The sequence below is a fragment of the Protopterus annectens genome, chromosome 17.part0, assembly GCF_019279795.1.
Source record: "Protopterus annectens isolate FY-2018-M chromosome 17.part0, PAN1.0, whole genome shotgun sequence".
Taxonomy (NCBI): Eukaryota; Metazoa; Chordata; order Ceratodontiformes; family Protopteridae; genus Protopterus; species Protopterus annectens.
The window spans coordinates 141,503,416-141,518,320 of NC_056751.1; the positions used below are offsets into that span (position 1 = coordinate 141,503,416).

The following is a 14,905-nucleotide window of genomic DNA, read 5'->3' on the forward strand; positions in this document are numbered from 1 at the left end:
CTTGGTCCAGCGTCGGTTGCTGTGGCCTCTTCCCTGACGTCAGTGCACCAGGGGTATCCAAGATGCAGCCGACACCATTTTCTTCAGTTTTTCTTGCCCCAGATGTCAGGTGCCCCCAAAAGGGTATGCTAAAAACATTGCTTATAAAAAGCAAGCAGTAAAATAAACATTACCTTCATCTACAAGCAAATACACCACATAGGTTGTATAGAATAGAGAAGTACAGATAAATCCCAGCAAAGAAAGGGGGATGGTGGGTGGGTAACCTGGACTGCAACAGTGAATACACTCGAACATCTACATTTATGGTAGCTACACAACTGTATTATGTTCATCGTGTTTCACTGTTGCAGTCATTACACCTGGGTTGAATCCCAAAGCTGAGGTTGGGCGGCTGGGTCTAAATAGAATTAGGAGTAGCTATGAGGCCCTGCAGAACTGCAGTGGCAAAGCCTGCTCTGGATTTAGAGTAAAGAGGTAAGTGGTAGTGCTTTGTAAAAGTGTGCACTGAAGTCCAAGTTGCAGCCTCCAAAATATCCTTGGTTGGTACTCCTCTGAGGAAGGCTGCTGAGGTGGCTGCTGCCCTGGTTGAATGTGGCCTAATGCCCTTAGGCACTGATTTGCCATGTTGTGAATAGCAGAAACGAATGCAGTGTCCTATCCATTTTTAAATAGTCTGCTTTGAGATAGCCTTTCCTTGTGATCCTGCAGCATATGCAACTAAAAGTTGCTCAGTCTTTCTGAAAGCTTTAGTTTTGTCCAAGTAGAAGTGTAGCTGTCTGTGTATGTCCAAATAATGCACAAGTCTCTCCCCTTTATTATGGGGATTTGGATAAAATGTAGGCAAATCAATGGTTTGATTAAGAGCCACACTGGATACTACCTTAGGCATAAATGTTGGGTTTGTCCTTAGAGAAACCCTGTCCGGATGGAAAATGATAAAAAGTTCCACAGCCATTAATGCCTGTAACTCTGATCTCTTCTTGTTGAAGTTATTGCTAGGAGCAGAGCTGTTTTCCATGACAAGAATTTTATCTTAGCTGTATTGGCTCGCTCAAAAGGAGGCAGTGTGAGCTTTTCCAAGACAAAGTTGAGGTCCCATGCAGGTATTGGTGCTCTTCTTTGGGGTCTTATGTTTTTTGGCCCCTGTGAGGTACTGCCTTAGTAGTGGATGTGAAAAAATAGGTTGATCCGTATTGTAATGAGCTGAAATGGCAAAGGCATGGATCTTAATCGATGAAAAGGATAGGCCTTTGTCCAGCATCTCAGTGAGGTATTGTAAAATCTGAGGAATATTTGGTACACGCATGTCAATTCCTTGTGCCTGGTTCCAAGCACAGAATCTCTTCCACTTTTCTGCATCTGATTTTCTACTGCTGGGCCTCCTGGCCTCCAAAATAACATCCATAACTGCTTTGGAGAGAGATGTGTCCTGAATGGTTATATTATCTGCCATGCCGCCAGACTTAGGGTTCTGAGTTGGCTGTGTAGTATCGGATTGCTTTGTTGGGTCAGTAAATGAGGAATTTGAGGTAATGTCCAGGCTGGGCCCTGAGACAAGCTCTTTAGGATTGGGTACCAGTGCTGGCGTGGCCAGTCTGGGGCAATCAGGATCATTTTTGGCTTCTCTTGTCTGACCTTTAGGAGTACCTTGGGGAGGAGAGGTAGTGGAGGAAAGGCATATACTGTAAGGTTTTTCCAGCTGAATGATAGAGCATCCACTTTCCATGCTAGCTTGTGATAAGTCCTTGTACAAAATCTCTGTAGCTGGCAGTTGTGAGAGGAGGCAAATAGATCTATGTCTGGGCATCCCCATTTCTTTGTTATTATGCTGAAGATTTGTGGATCTAGTTTCCACTCATGAGGATCCATGAGGTTTCTGCTTAGGTCGTCTGCCAGCGTATTTGTCTTTCCTGGCAGGAATTGTGCTTGCAGGTATACTTGATAAGTCAATGCTGTGTTCCACAAAATCATGGCTGGTCTGCAGAGGGGGTAGGAATGCGTGCCTCCCTGCTTGTTTATGTACCACATGACTGTAGTATTGTTCGTCTTTATCAGCAGTTGTCCTGGATGAAGCAGGTCCTTGAAAGCTGTCAGGGCATTCTGGACAGCCAGCATTTCTTTTAGATTGATATGAAGATGCATTTGGCTTGTGGGCCATGTGCCCTGAATACATTTTCCTGCCATGTGGGCCCCCCAGGCATAATCTGATGCATCTGTTGTTATTGTCTGCCTGGCAGTGGGTAAAGTGAAAGGCTGTCCCTAGTTGTGGTGACAGGCCTGTGACCACCATCAAAACTCCTATTGCAGGCAGGGAATGAGGGTAATTAGTTTTTCCAGGCTGTGGCAATGTTGAGTCCAAACACTTTTTAGATACCATTGAAGTTTCCTCATATGCAGTCTTTCATATGGAATTAACAGAATGCAGGATGCCATGAAGCCCAAAGCCTGCAGAATTTTTCTTGCAGATAACTGGGTTTTTGTTACCAACATTTCGAAGTAAGAAGTCAGTTGCCTTTGTCTGGCGTGAGATAGGCCATCTGGGCAGTTGTATTTAAGCTTGCATCCAGGAATATTATCTCTTGACAGGGTACTAGTTTTGATTTCTTTTCGTTTACTGTGTACCCTAGGCAAATTAGCAATCTTTTTACAAACGCCAGATGATTTAGTAGAATGTCCTCGTTCTCTGCTTGAATAAGGCAGCCGTCCAAGTAGGGATATATTTGAATTCCTCTTTGTCTGCAAAAAGCAATTACTGGTTACAGGCATTTTGTGAAGACCCTGGACGCAGTAGATAAGCCAAAGGGCAGTGCAGAGAATTGGTAGTGCATTGAGCCAGCTATGAATCTGAGGTATCTTCTGCAAGCTTGTCTGACTGGTTCATGCAGGTATGCCTCTTTTAGGTCCAAGGTCACAAGCCAAGCCTTCTTGCCCAGCATGGGCAGAAGCTACTGCAGAGTCAACATTTTGAATTCTGGAATGTCCAGAAAAGTGTTTAGAATAGACAGGTTTATTGGTCTCCAGGCTTTGTCCTTTCTGGGTACCAAGAAAAGTCGGGAGTAAAATCCTTGTCCCTGCTCCTGTAGTGGTACTCGCTGAATGGCCCTCATGTCCATGAGGGATGAAACTTGCTTTTGTGCCTCTGCCCACTGAATGTGTGGCAGGTCTGGCATGCCCTTTGCCTTTGGCAAGGTGTGAAAGTGGAACCTGTAACCCTGAGACACTATATTCAAGACCCATTTGTCCTGGGTGATCATGTGCCAGTTTTGTGAAAAAAGTGCTAGTTTTCCCCCTTAAGGGGGCCTCCAAAAGATAAGTGCTTGGTACTGGTAGAGGAAAGTCATTGGGACTGTTTCCTATAAGGTTGAGATTTGTCTTCTCTGCTTTTGGAGGTAGAAGCACCCATCGTTTAGGCCTGTACGAGCCTTGGGGCTGGGATCTGCCTCTAGGGTGTCTGTATCTGCCTCTTTGTGGCCTGACACTGGAAAGGACCAATTTTTTGAAGGCCAGTTCCTGCTAAATCTGGGTGACTGTACCTGTAAGAAATCCTTAACTGTCTGCACAGATTTCGCTTTATCCTCCATTTTCTTCAACACCTCTTCTGCCTTAACACCAAAGTATCATGCTGTAATGGAGCATCTAATAATTTTGCTTTAACATGATCAGGCAGATTCTGTTCCTTTAACCAAGCATGCCTCCTAATCATAGAACCCGTTACAGTGGCCCTACAAGAGGCCTCCAAAGAATCAAAACCACATTGCAAATTATGTTTTCCCACTTGTTCAACTGCATGCAATAAATCCTGCATTTCCTTGTTTCATGGACATTCAGAGTTAGGCAACATTTTCTGTCTTAATAATGACATTAAGTATTGCTGATATTTAAGCATATGAAATTGACAATTTAAAGCCCTTACAGCCAAAGTAGCAGAAGTGTAAACTTTTTCCCCCCATCTGTCCAGTGCCCTTGAATCTCTATCAGAGGGAAAAGGGTTTTTAGCAGTGGAAGCCTTGACTCCCTTAGGACCCTGAGATATAGTTTCTGGGTCAGCAGCAGGGTTTTTGTATAGAAATTTATGGGAATCTGGGAACACAGGTGCAGGGGGCAAAGAGTCTGGAGACAGGCCGGACTCTGAAAAAACATCATCTACAATATCCAGAACAGGGGGAATAGCAAGGGGCCTGTGCTGAGGAAGTAAAAGAAAATCTCCGAGCCTTTTCTTAGATTCTGAATAATCCTGGCTCTCCCAATGAAAGTGCTCCCTCATGGTATGCAGGGTTTTCCCAAAGGAGTTATCTTCAAGAGGAGAAGCCGAAGGAATAGATTCTTCAGCATCAGAATCCTCACAGGGAGGAAGAGAGTATTCCTGTTCAGAGGAGGAATCAGAGGAAATGGAAACCTGATCTGAAGATTCATATTCTGTCTCTTGCCTAGGCCTCTTATCAGAAGGGGGATGGGAACACCTGATAAAAGTAATAAGGTCTTTGGCCATTTTGAGCATCTGTTTTTTAGGCATGAAGTCTGTCCTGGGGAATGCTGTACTTGTTTCTTTGTCTTTAGAGCTGCTTTAGTCTTTGGCTTTGAAGCTGAAGATGGCTTTACATACAACTGCGTAGGTCTTTAAACACCCTTAGAAGCCGATGCCTGCACAGCGGCTCCAGACCCATCTGAGGGAATAGTTTCCGAGGACCAATACACCTTGAGTTTCCAGTGGCCCAGTCGGCTCCACATGGAAGTCAGAAGCGGCCTGTGGCTCTGACGTAGCGGGTGTCAGGGGCTGCGAAAGTGCCTCACTGAGAACCAGCGACTAGCTTAGAGGAAGCCTCATCGTCTGTTTTGGACCTCGGATGCCTGTCCTTGTCTTTATCCTTGCGTTTTTTTACAAACTCCAATTGTCAGCTGTTCCGCTGGCATTGTATAATTGAATCTGTGGCCAAAGTAATGAAAGGCAAAATCGTACCAACGCTTAATAGTGCGTTGGTTAAATCTAGCACAAAACCGACAAGCAACGTCGTGGTCAAGGCCTAGGCAAGGAATACAGTAAGAGTGAAAATCCTTATGAGGTATTTGCTTCCCACAAGAAATAAAATTGTTAACTTTTTCTGACATCGGTCTGGAGCAAGAAAAAAGTTTCCCCTATGGGATACTTAGCTTTAATGAAGACTTCGGATCTGAAATTCACATTAGAAAACCTCAGGAGTCGGCCGACCGGCACTTGCAAACTGCTTTTGCTTCGGGCACCGCGTGGCAAGAAAGACAGAAGAAAATGGTGTCGGCTGCACCCTGGCGCACTGACGTCAGGGAAGAGGTGATCGCAACTGACGCTGGACCAGGACTTTGGAATTCAGGCCGACTGCGGGTAGCCTGCCAGCAGGATAACCCAAGTGCAATGACTGCAACAGTGAAACACGAACATCTTATGAACAACACTAATCACTCTGGCAGGCATTAAGATGCTGTTTAGCAGAAAAGATGAAAACAGCTTTCAAGACAACTTGTCGGAATCAAATTCTCAAAAACTACATCACTATGTGATAACTACTTAGTAAGAAACAGCTCCAGGGCTACAGAAATGATGCAATCTGCACCACATACATATTTATAATCCCTTGCTGAAACAAACCCTTAGACTGGGTGATCCACAGAGCTGCTGAGACAGAAATAAATGATGACTACAGCTAGCTGGTTAGCATTTCCAAAACAGAAGGGGAAGAAGATACCAATGGGACAATAACAAATGATGCTAACTCCCTGTCAGTAGAAATGGATACAGGATCACCAAAACTCAGTTAGACACAACAACCATAAAATGCAGCAGCTGTTTTAACAGTTTGCTGGCTACAGTATAAGCAACATATATTAGAGAGTAATATGTGCACACTTAAATGATCATGACATCATGCAGCAGGACTAATCAGATTAACAAGTAAATAAAATATTAATACTGTAGAGTTATTGCAAAAAACTGCAAACATACTTTTGCTGTTGGCTTCAGTATAAATGGTGCGTAGTGCTTTTCAGCAAAGGAAGAAAACGTCCATTTAGTGCATGGAGGCTCAATGCAATGAATGCTGCCATCTGTAAACTGTGACAGAAGGTCTCTGGTAGAACTTGCACTTTCTGGGTTCGGACAGGTGAAATTCTCATGTGCAGTCGTGGTGGTGGTGGTGGTGACGGGCTGCACAGATATCTCAGAGCGAGGTTCAGCAGTTGTGTAGTAGGCCCTCGTACGTGGATCATACTCAGTTCGTAACTGTACTGTAGACTGCATGGTTATTTGAGTCTCATGTGCAAAGCTGCGGCTGCTATAGGATAGAGGAAGTCTACAGTGACTGTTGTCATGGTTACAATCTGTATAAGCCTGAGGCTCAATCTGAATCACCCTGTTGGCACAAGGGCTGGGAGAAAAAAAAAAAAAGACAAATTTCAAAACTGACACTTCTCTCTGAAACATTGCTTGTACATCTTTCATTAGACGCTCTGAATGAAAGCACAGAACTTAACAGAAGAAAAGATAAGATAAATTCAGTTGAGTACCGTTTCCTACATAAAGCAGGAAATAAATATACAATGCAGAAACGCTGTTAATGACAGAATCTTTACTTAAGATCTCCTCTGTAAGCGAGAGATGTTGAAAACTAGTTAAAAATGGAAAGTCTCCCAACAAAACCCTTGCTCTAACTCCTATCAGTCATCACTCCTTTCAATCTACATAAGCATCAGCTCTGACATACAGTAAAACAAAATATAATGAAGGGGCATGACATAAAAATAACTGGTCCCAAAAGTAAATCTGTACCATTTTTAAAAGCAACAGTCATTCTCACAGTTTTAGTTCTTTTCATTAGAAGAAGGGGTACATTTTCTTGGTTAAGCAGTCTGACTCCTTGATGCTGAGCACAGAATTGAATTTTCCTAGACTGTATCAGTTGTTTTATGCTGCTCATTTATTGGCACCATCTATTTTCTAAGACATGTTTAGTGTACTTTACAGCATCCCAAAAACAGTGACACATAATGGAGGAATGTGTCAGACATCACCTGAAAAGAAAAACCTTTGAAAATAGGGTAGCAATAAAACATTGCACTATCCGTTCTACCTGGCAAGAACATTGTTTATCCCTACAGAGTACTATATACAACTCTCCAGCTGCTTTACACGTATAGATTGGCAGTGAAAAAACATTCTTGTCTATCATAACAAACATTCAGCCTGGATTCCTCTCCATCAGGCAGATTTCTAAGTGAGGAACCACTAAATACAACTACAGGCTTCTTTCTCTAAGTAGTGCAATTTACAATGGTTTGTTCTGATCTCAAGTCTGATTATAATATTCCGTGCAGTGCCAAGATTTGTCCATATGCCAACTTTCCAGTATCACAGATACTTCATGGCTGCTTTGTCTAGCAATCCAAAAAATCTGACCCATCCATACCCTCAGCTGAGCAACATCTCTGTTAGGGAGGCTTCATGATGAACAGTCAAAAAGGTCTGTTGGGACAGAATGAAGATTCTCAGTGTGTGTCTAATATACATAGAAGTGGTACTTAGTGCTGGACACAGACATATTTGAAAATGCAGCTTTTATTCAACACTCATGTTGATTTATCCAAGATTGCAAAAGCATGACCCCAACTTGAGATTTTAGTGAATATCTAGAAAATCTGGTAAACAAGACAATGTGTCTAACCCCTTGCCACTCCAATGAATCTGTCATGGCTAAAAAAGCACTTCTTTAATACAAGAAAAAAAATACATAATTGGTCTCATTAATCACCCATTAACTAAATATGAAGGAACTTCTCTTCTATCTAATATACAGATAGAACACTCAAGAGATACAGCCATTTTGGAGTAATCTTATTTCCCTGAAATCAGACATAATTAAAGGCAGTTCCAAGGACTAAAGTTACAGCCATCAAATATGCAACAAGAACATGTGAATTCTATGTAATCGGCCATTGACTCCTGCAAAACACACGGTCACTAGAACTGCTACTGCATTATCCTGATAACTGCATCATTTACTTCTTGCACTTATTTCAAAGGCTTCTAAACTACAGTTGACGTCAATGGATCACTTTAAAGTTATCAGAACTGCAAGGAAACCACAGAAAAGCATGATCCACAAACACTACTTAAGTTAGTAATTTAGTTGGATTAAAATGACTAAAAACAAAAAAAAAGTGTCACTTGTTCTCGACATTCGTCTTCAGAACAGATTCAGTGACCAGGGGACAGTAGGTGACAGTGGATCTTTGATTGTTTAATTTTAAGCTTCTCTGCCCTGATTTCCGATGATCTCATTTCAGATCATTTGTATCACTTTCTTGAATACTGTTAATGCTGTGCACATCCTCAACACTTACTGTTCCCACAAACTAAGTACTCAGCATAAAAATAGATCTGTGCTGCCTGTTTCCATCTTTCCTTGGGATTCAGATGCTCAGGCTCCCCTGCTTGCCCATAATTCCTGTGTAAACAGAAAGCTATCTCAGATTAGATTTCCCCATCAGAAGAAAATCAGGAATATGAAGAGAGTAACAGTAAAAAGGCTGGACTCTTACTAAACGTCTTGTCAATAGCACACTGCTTCCACTTATTTTTTATTCTCTGTAAATCATAGGATCATCTGAACTACAAGGCAAATAAATCTGAAAACCACATGTGCCTTGCCGAATACCACCCTTAAAATGTATCCATAATTTCAGAAGAGCAAAACATGTCAGGCCGAGGATGCTCATGGGGCTATCCATCCAATCATGAAGATTAGTTTTGTAGGGAATAAGAATGCCACTCTGCTTAAAATGCAGGGGCAGTTTTTTCTAAAGATTGGGAAATCCTTCACACATACTTTATCAGATATCAGCCCTTCTCCTCAATTACTATGATGATGTCAAAACATTCTATTGAACCTATTCAACTGCACAGATTACACTTACATCTAACAGCCCTACACATTACCACTACACATCGGCTGTTGCTCCAGTACTCTCTCACCACATACAATTACCAACCACCTGTATCTACCCTTGGCAAGCATCTACATTTCCCCACCTAGAAAAAATCTTTCTACTATACCATAGCACCCACTTTCTTCTCTTCCAACCATCTTCATCTCCATGCTAACAAAATTAAACTCCCAGCAAACACATCCCCAAGCCTATCTAAAGTACAACAAACTACAATACAAGTACACCAAACTCCTACTTTACTTTCTGAAGCAATTAAACCGCTCTGGAGATATCCATCCTAATCCTGGTCCCAGTCCCTTACCTGATAGCAGCAGCCATGACATGTTTAGCTATAATCTACTATACATCAGAAACAAATCCTCCCTTCTCCATAATATGAACGTTAGGAGTATTGGAAAAAAAAAAGTTCATGAACTGCATGACTTACTATCCCTCTACTCTCCATACATACTAATATTAACAGAAACCTGGCTAAAACCCAACAATAACAGCAATGAAATATTACACCAGGTTATAATATCCTCCGTAAAGACAAAAATCCAGAAGAGGTGGGGGTGTAGCAATCTTATTCAAAGGCCATCTTTTACTACACTGTCTTGAACCCAGCATCCCTGACTTTGAAAAGCTAAAACTCAACCCAAGAAAACACATTAACATCATTGGTGGTTATATCCCACCAGGAAATATCCCCACCCTACAACACATTCTACACTGGACATTTTACTCTGAGGAGACAGTTCTGATGGGTGATTTCAACACTGACTGGCAAGATTGCTCCTCTGAGAATCCATCAGCTCACATTAACCTGCACAGATTCTCCCTAACTCATTACATCCCCCACAAGGACTGACAAATCTTCAAAATGCCAATCTATCCTTGATTGCACTCTAGTTAATGACCCCCCCCCCCTTTTTTCTCACACAGGTGGTCTTCCTGATGGTCTGAGTGACCATCAGCCTACCTTTCTGTTACAAACTCGTCAACAAAAACACCAAGTAATCTACCGTACTACCAGAAATAAAAAAAAAAGCCTTTAACCCAAACAGCTTCATCTCTGCTCTAAAATGCTGCAACTGGGAATCACTCAGACAACTACCCCTTGAGGCGGCTGTTACTCCTTCAATAGCACCTTCATAGACATTTTAAATTGTCATGCACCTTTCTGAACGATTCAAGTAAAACACAATTTTGCACCCTGACTAAGCAAAGAATGCAGATCCTTACTCAAAGCAAGAGATAAAGTCTGTGAACAATTTCACAAAAACAAAAACCAAACCACAAGGCAAACATTTTTAGAACTCAAAAACAAAGCCAAAAACTTGTAAAACTACATAAAATCAACTACTACCATAAAATTCAAGAGAAGCATCATAATCCACAAAAATTCTGGGCCACAATCAATAAAATACTCTCACCAGGAAAATCAAGTACCCCCAACCCCTCCTCAGCCACCTCATCTGACAGTACAGCAACCCAATTTAATAAATACTTTACTGATACTATCCCCAGTCCCTTACAAATTCCCTTAACATTCCCAATGAATCCACCCCTTCACCCCCCCCCAGTTCTACAGCACCTTACAAAAGTGCCCCAACTAGTTCAAGTTATAACCAGTGTCTGTAGATACTATTAAAAAACTACTCCACAAACTTACACCAACCACCCTAGCTGCTGACTGTCTCCCAGCTGACTATCTCAAAATTGCAGCAGATGCAATTGCATACTCAAATAGATTTGATGGTTTAGTACCCACCATTTGGAAGATCTCCCATATAATTTCTTTACACAAAGGGGGCAATTGCAAAGAATTTACTAATTATAGTGCAATCGCCATCCTGCCACCCTTATCCAAAATCCTTGAGAAAGTCATCCATACTCAACTCATGGGCCACCTTCTCACACACAACATGGTTTTCGTCCATATCAAAGCACCATCACAGCCCTAATGCCCTTGAAAAAGTCACAAACAATGTTCAGTGCCTCACCTAAGTTCAGTCAGATGAAGTGAAATCGAAAATCCAAAAGTCACAAAAGACTGAACACTGCTGGAGTCAAACACCTTCTGTTTATTTAAAACACCAAACACATAAAAGATGAGCACTTTCGGGCCTCTGCCCTTCATCAGTTCAGTTCACTTCAGAAACCAAGGACATTATGTATCGGCCATATTTATGGACCTATCCAAGGCCTTTGATATGGTTACTAACAATAAACTACTCAAATTGCTCTCCTCCAACTTTTGTAGCTTTGGAACAAAGTGATTGAACAGCTATCCGTCAGGATGTTAGCAGGCTGTATGGTGGCAACACCACCTTTATTCTCTTCTCTTCTCCCAGTGTCCTTAGGGATCCCACAAGGGTCCATCCTTAGACCTCTGCTCTTCTCGCTATTCACTAACCATCTCCACACTGCCACTCTTCATGCATCTGTTATTCAATATGCAGATGACTCCACACTAATATGTGCAGCCCCCTTGCTACAGCACCTCAATGCCATTACCCAGGAATCTTTTCTATCTGTAGAAGCGTGGCTGTCCGATTCACAGCTGATCCTCAACCCCAATAAAACTAAACTCCTTAACTTCCATCCTACAAGATCTCCTTCATCTGTCATATCTTTTAACATCGAACCCACAAATAAAACTGTTATCACACCAATAACCCATACTAAACTGCTAGGGGTCGAAATTGATAACTTTAGATTTGATATCTACATTGCTCAATCCAGTAAAAAAAAATTCATAAGAAACTAGGTCTACTTTTCACAAAAAAACAGTTTCTAACTAGAACCACAAAACCTACCATCGCCTGCACTCTTCTCATGTCAGCACTCCTATATGCCTCCCCAATTCTGACCAACCTTTGAAAAACAGATCTAAACAAGATGGAATTTTGTTACAATAAAAATCGCCAAATTTGACAATGATGCCACACGTAGCTCTCATCACTGCACATTACTTAAACAGCTACATTCGCTCGAACTTCCCAAACTCTTGCACTATAATCAACTAACCTTTACCCATGAAATCCATCAACCTGATACAGTTCCCGCATTCCAAAACCATCTACGGCCATATTCCACTGCTAGGGTCCTCCGATCCAGTAGTAAACTTCTCCTGGATACCACAAAAGCCAACAACACAGCTGGTGAATCACTCTTTTCAAATGTCATCCCTAAAATCTGGAATAAACTACCATCCACCATTATCTCCAGCTCCTCCACAGCACAATTTAGAAAGCTACTAACAACTCACTTGAAAAATGCTTGGCTACGCACCTGCAACTCTCCTGACTAATACTAACCTCTGTATAGGTAACCACATACTGCTCATTGTGTGATAACATATAACTCTTCCTGAACTCATGTTAACTGCAACTAGCTAAAATCTAATTTAATTTCATTATACATATAAAGTTGATGCTACCTCCAGGTAAACTGTATTTCTCCTCACTGTGTAAATACTACTGTTTGCATATGTATTGTCATTGCAAGTTTGCCAATTTCTACAATGATATTTTTGTAGTTTTGCTGGAGCTTTTCTCCCCAGGCCTCTGCTGAAAAAGGACCCATGCCCAGTCAAGACTTTCCCGGTAAACAAATGCAAAATAAATAAATAAAAATAAATGTGTACACACACACACACACACACACACACACACACACACACACACATATATTTATACATAACACATATACATATGTACATATACATTTACACACACATCTCTCTCCATAAATATTATATACACACACACACACACAAATATTTTATTTATATATGTATGTATGTACACATACATATAATTAGGTTTACTATCAAAATGATGAACGGACATACTCTGCAGATGGAAAATCGAATGGTAGGTGTTAAGTCCCGTGCTGCCGAGCATTATATGAATGAAAGAGCACATCAAAGAATGCTACTGTGTATTCACTGATATGACCTCAAAGTAATGCACACAGAACGCGGTACAGTGCGGATTGGGACATTCACCCCTATCTTCACTGTACTGCAATCTTGGAGTTGGAATATACAGTTGGCAGGGGATGTGTGGGGTGCAGCCCCCCGGGGGGGGGGCAGGGGGGCTCATCCCCCTGCAAAAATGTAATGCGAGGTGTAGGTGTTTCATTTATCCGAGCTTCTATACAGACAACATGTGCACTGTTTGGAGACAATGTCGAATCTGCTGAATTCGTTCAGCTGGTTTGGTACTGTGAACTGCTGTATATTGTGACTTTAGCTGTTTTCTTCGATGTTCCAAATGGGATTTTGGTCTTCATGTCGACATTTTGACAGTAAACCATATCTACATATATATATATATATATATATACACACATATATATATATATATATATATACACACACACAGATATGTATATACATATATATACATTATATGTATGTATGGGTTCACTTCAGTTCACTGAACTTTCAATTCACTGACTTTCATTTCACTGACACCATTTCACTGAAATTCATTTCACTGAAACTTCATTTCACTGAAAGTTCATTTCACTGAAAGTTCATTTCACTGACAACTACTATTAGCAATAAAATGGAATATTCCCCCTTCCCCACTGTAGTGTGACCCTGGAGTTAGAATATATAGTTAGGGGGGTGTGGGGGGCACAGGCCCCCCCATCGCGGGGTGGGGGGCACAGCCCCCCACTTACTTTTCTTTAACTAAGCAATATTATATCAAAACGTAAGAATATCATATGAAATGAAGTGGGGCTGCGCCTCCCACACCCCGATGTGGGGCTCTGCCCCCACACCCCCTAACTATATATTCTAACTCCAGGTCGCACTACAGTGGGGAAGGGGGCATATTCCATTTACTTTGTAATAATAGTTGTCAGTGAAGTGAAGTTTCAGTGAAATGAATTTCAGTGAAATGAAAGTCAGTGAATTGAAAGTTCAGTGAATTGAAGTGAACCCGTATGTGTGTGTGCATATATATATATATATATATATATATATATATATATATATATATATATATATATATATATATATATATATATATATATATATATGCATATATATATATATATATATATATATATATATATATATATATATATATATATATATATATATATATATATATATATATATATATATATATATATATATATATATATATATATATATATATATATATATATATATATATATATATATATATATATATATATATATATATATATATATATATGCATATATATATATATATATATATATATACATATATATATATATATATATGCATATATATATATATATATATATATATATATATATATATGTATATATATATATATATGCATATATATATATATATATATATATATATATATATATATATGCATATATATATATATATATATATATATATATATATATATATATATATATATATGCATATATATATGCATATATATATATATATATATATATATGCATATATATATATATATATATATATATATATATATATATATATATATATATATATGCATATATATATATATATATGCATATATATGCATATATATATATATGCATATATATGCATATATATATATATGCATATATATGCATATATATATATATATATATATATATATATATATATATATATATTTTAGATAAGTGGATGTGAAAGACATGCAAACATGTCTTTACAATGTTTTTGCAGGGGGGCAAGCCCCCCTGCACCCTCCACACCCCTCACTACTTAAATATATAAACTCTGACATCGCACTACAATGTTGATGAGAGAAATCTCCCGTTCCGTGCTGTATACAGAAGCACACAACGGGAGAATTTCCGTTCCTCCACTATAGTGCGGTCACAGAGCTGGTATATTTCAGCAGGGAGAGCGCAGGGGGACTCGGCCCCCTGCATACATGTCAGTAAACT

The 14,905-nt window shown here is 39.9% G+C and overlaps 1 protein-coding gene across 1 annotated transcript in view; it reads right to left on the reverse strand.

Moving 5' to 3' along the window:
* The window catches only part of PTCH1 (patched 1), a gene marked incomplete in the record, with an annotated part of 1,119,051 nt that overhangs the window by 332,305 nt on the left and 771,841 nt on the right, over positions 1–14,905 (reverse strand). Inside the window, 1 exon segment of the mRNA XM_044059325.1 lies at positions 5,978–6,398. Coding sequence (XP_043915260.1) covers positions 5,978–6,398 — 421 coding nt within the window.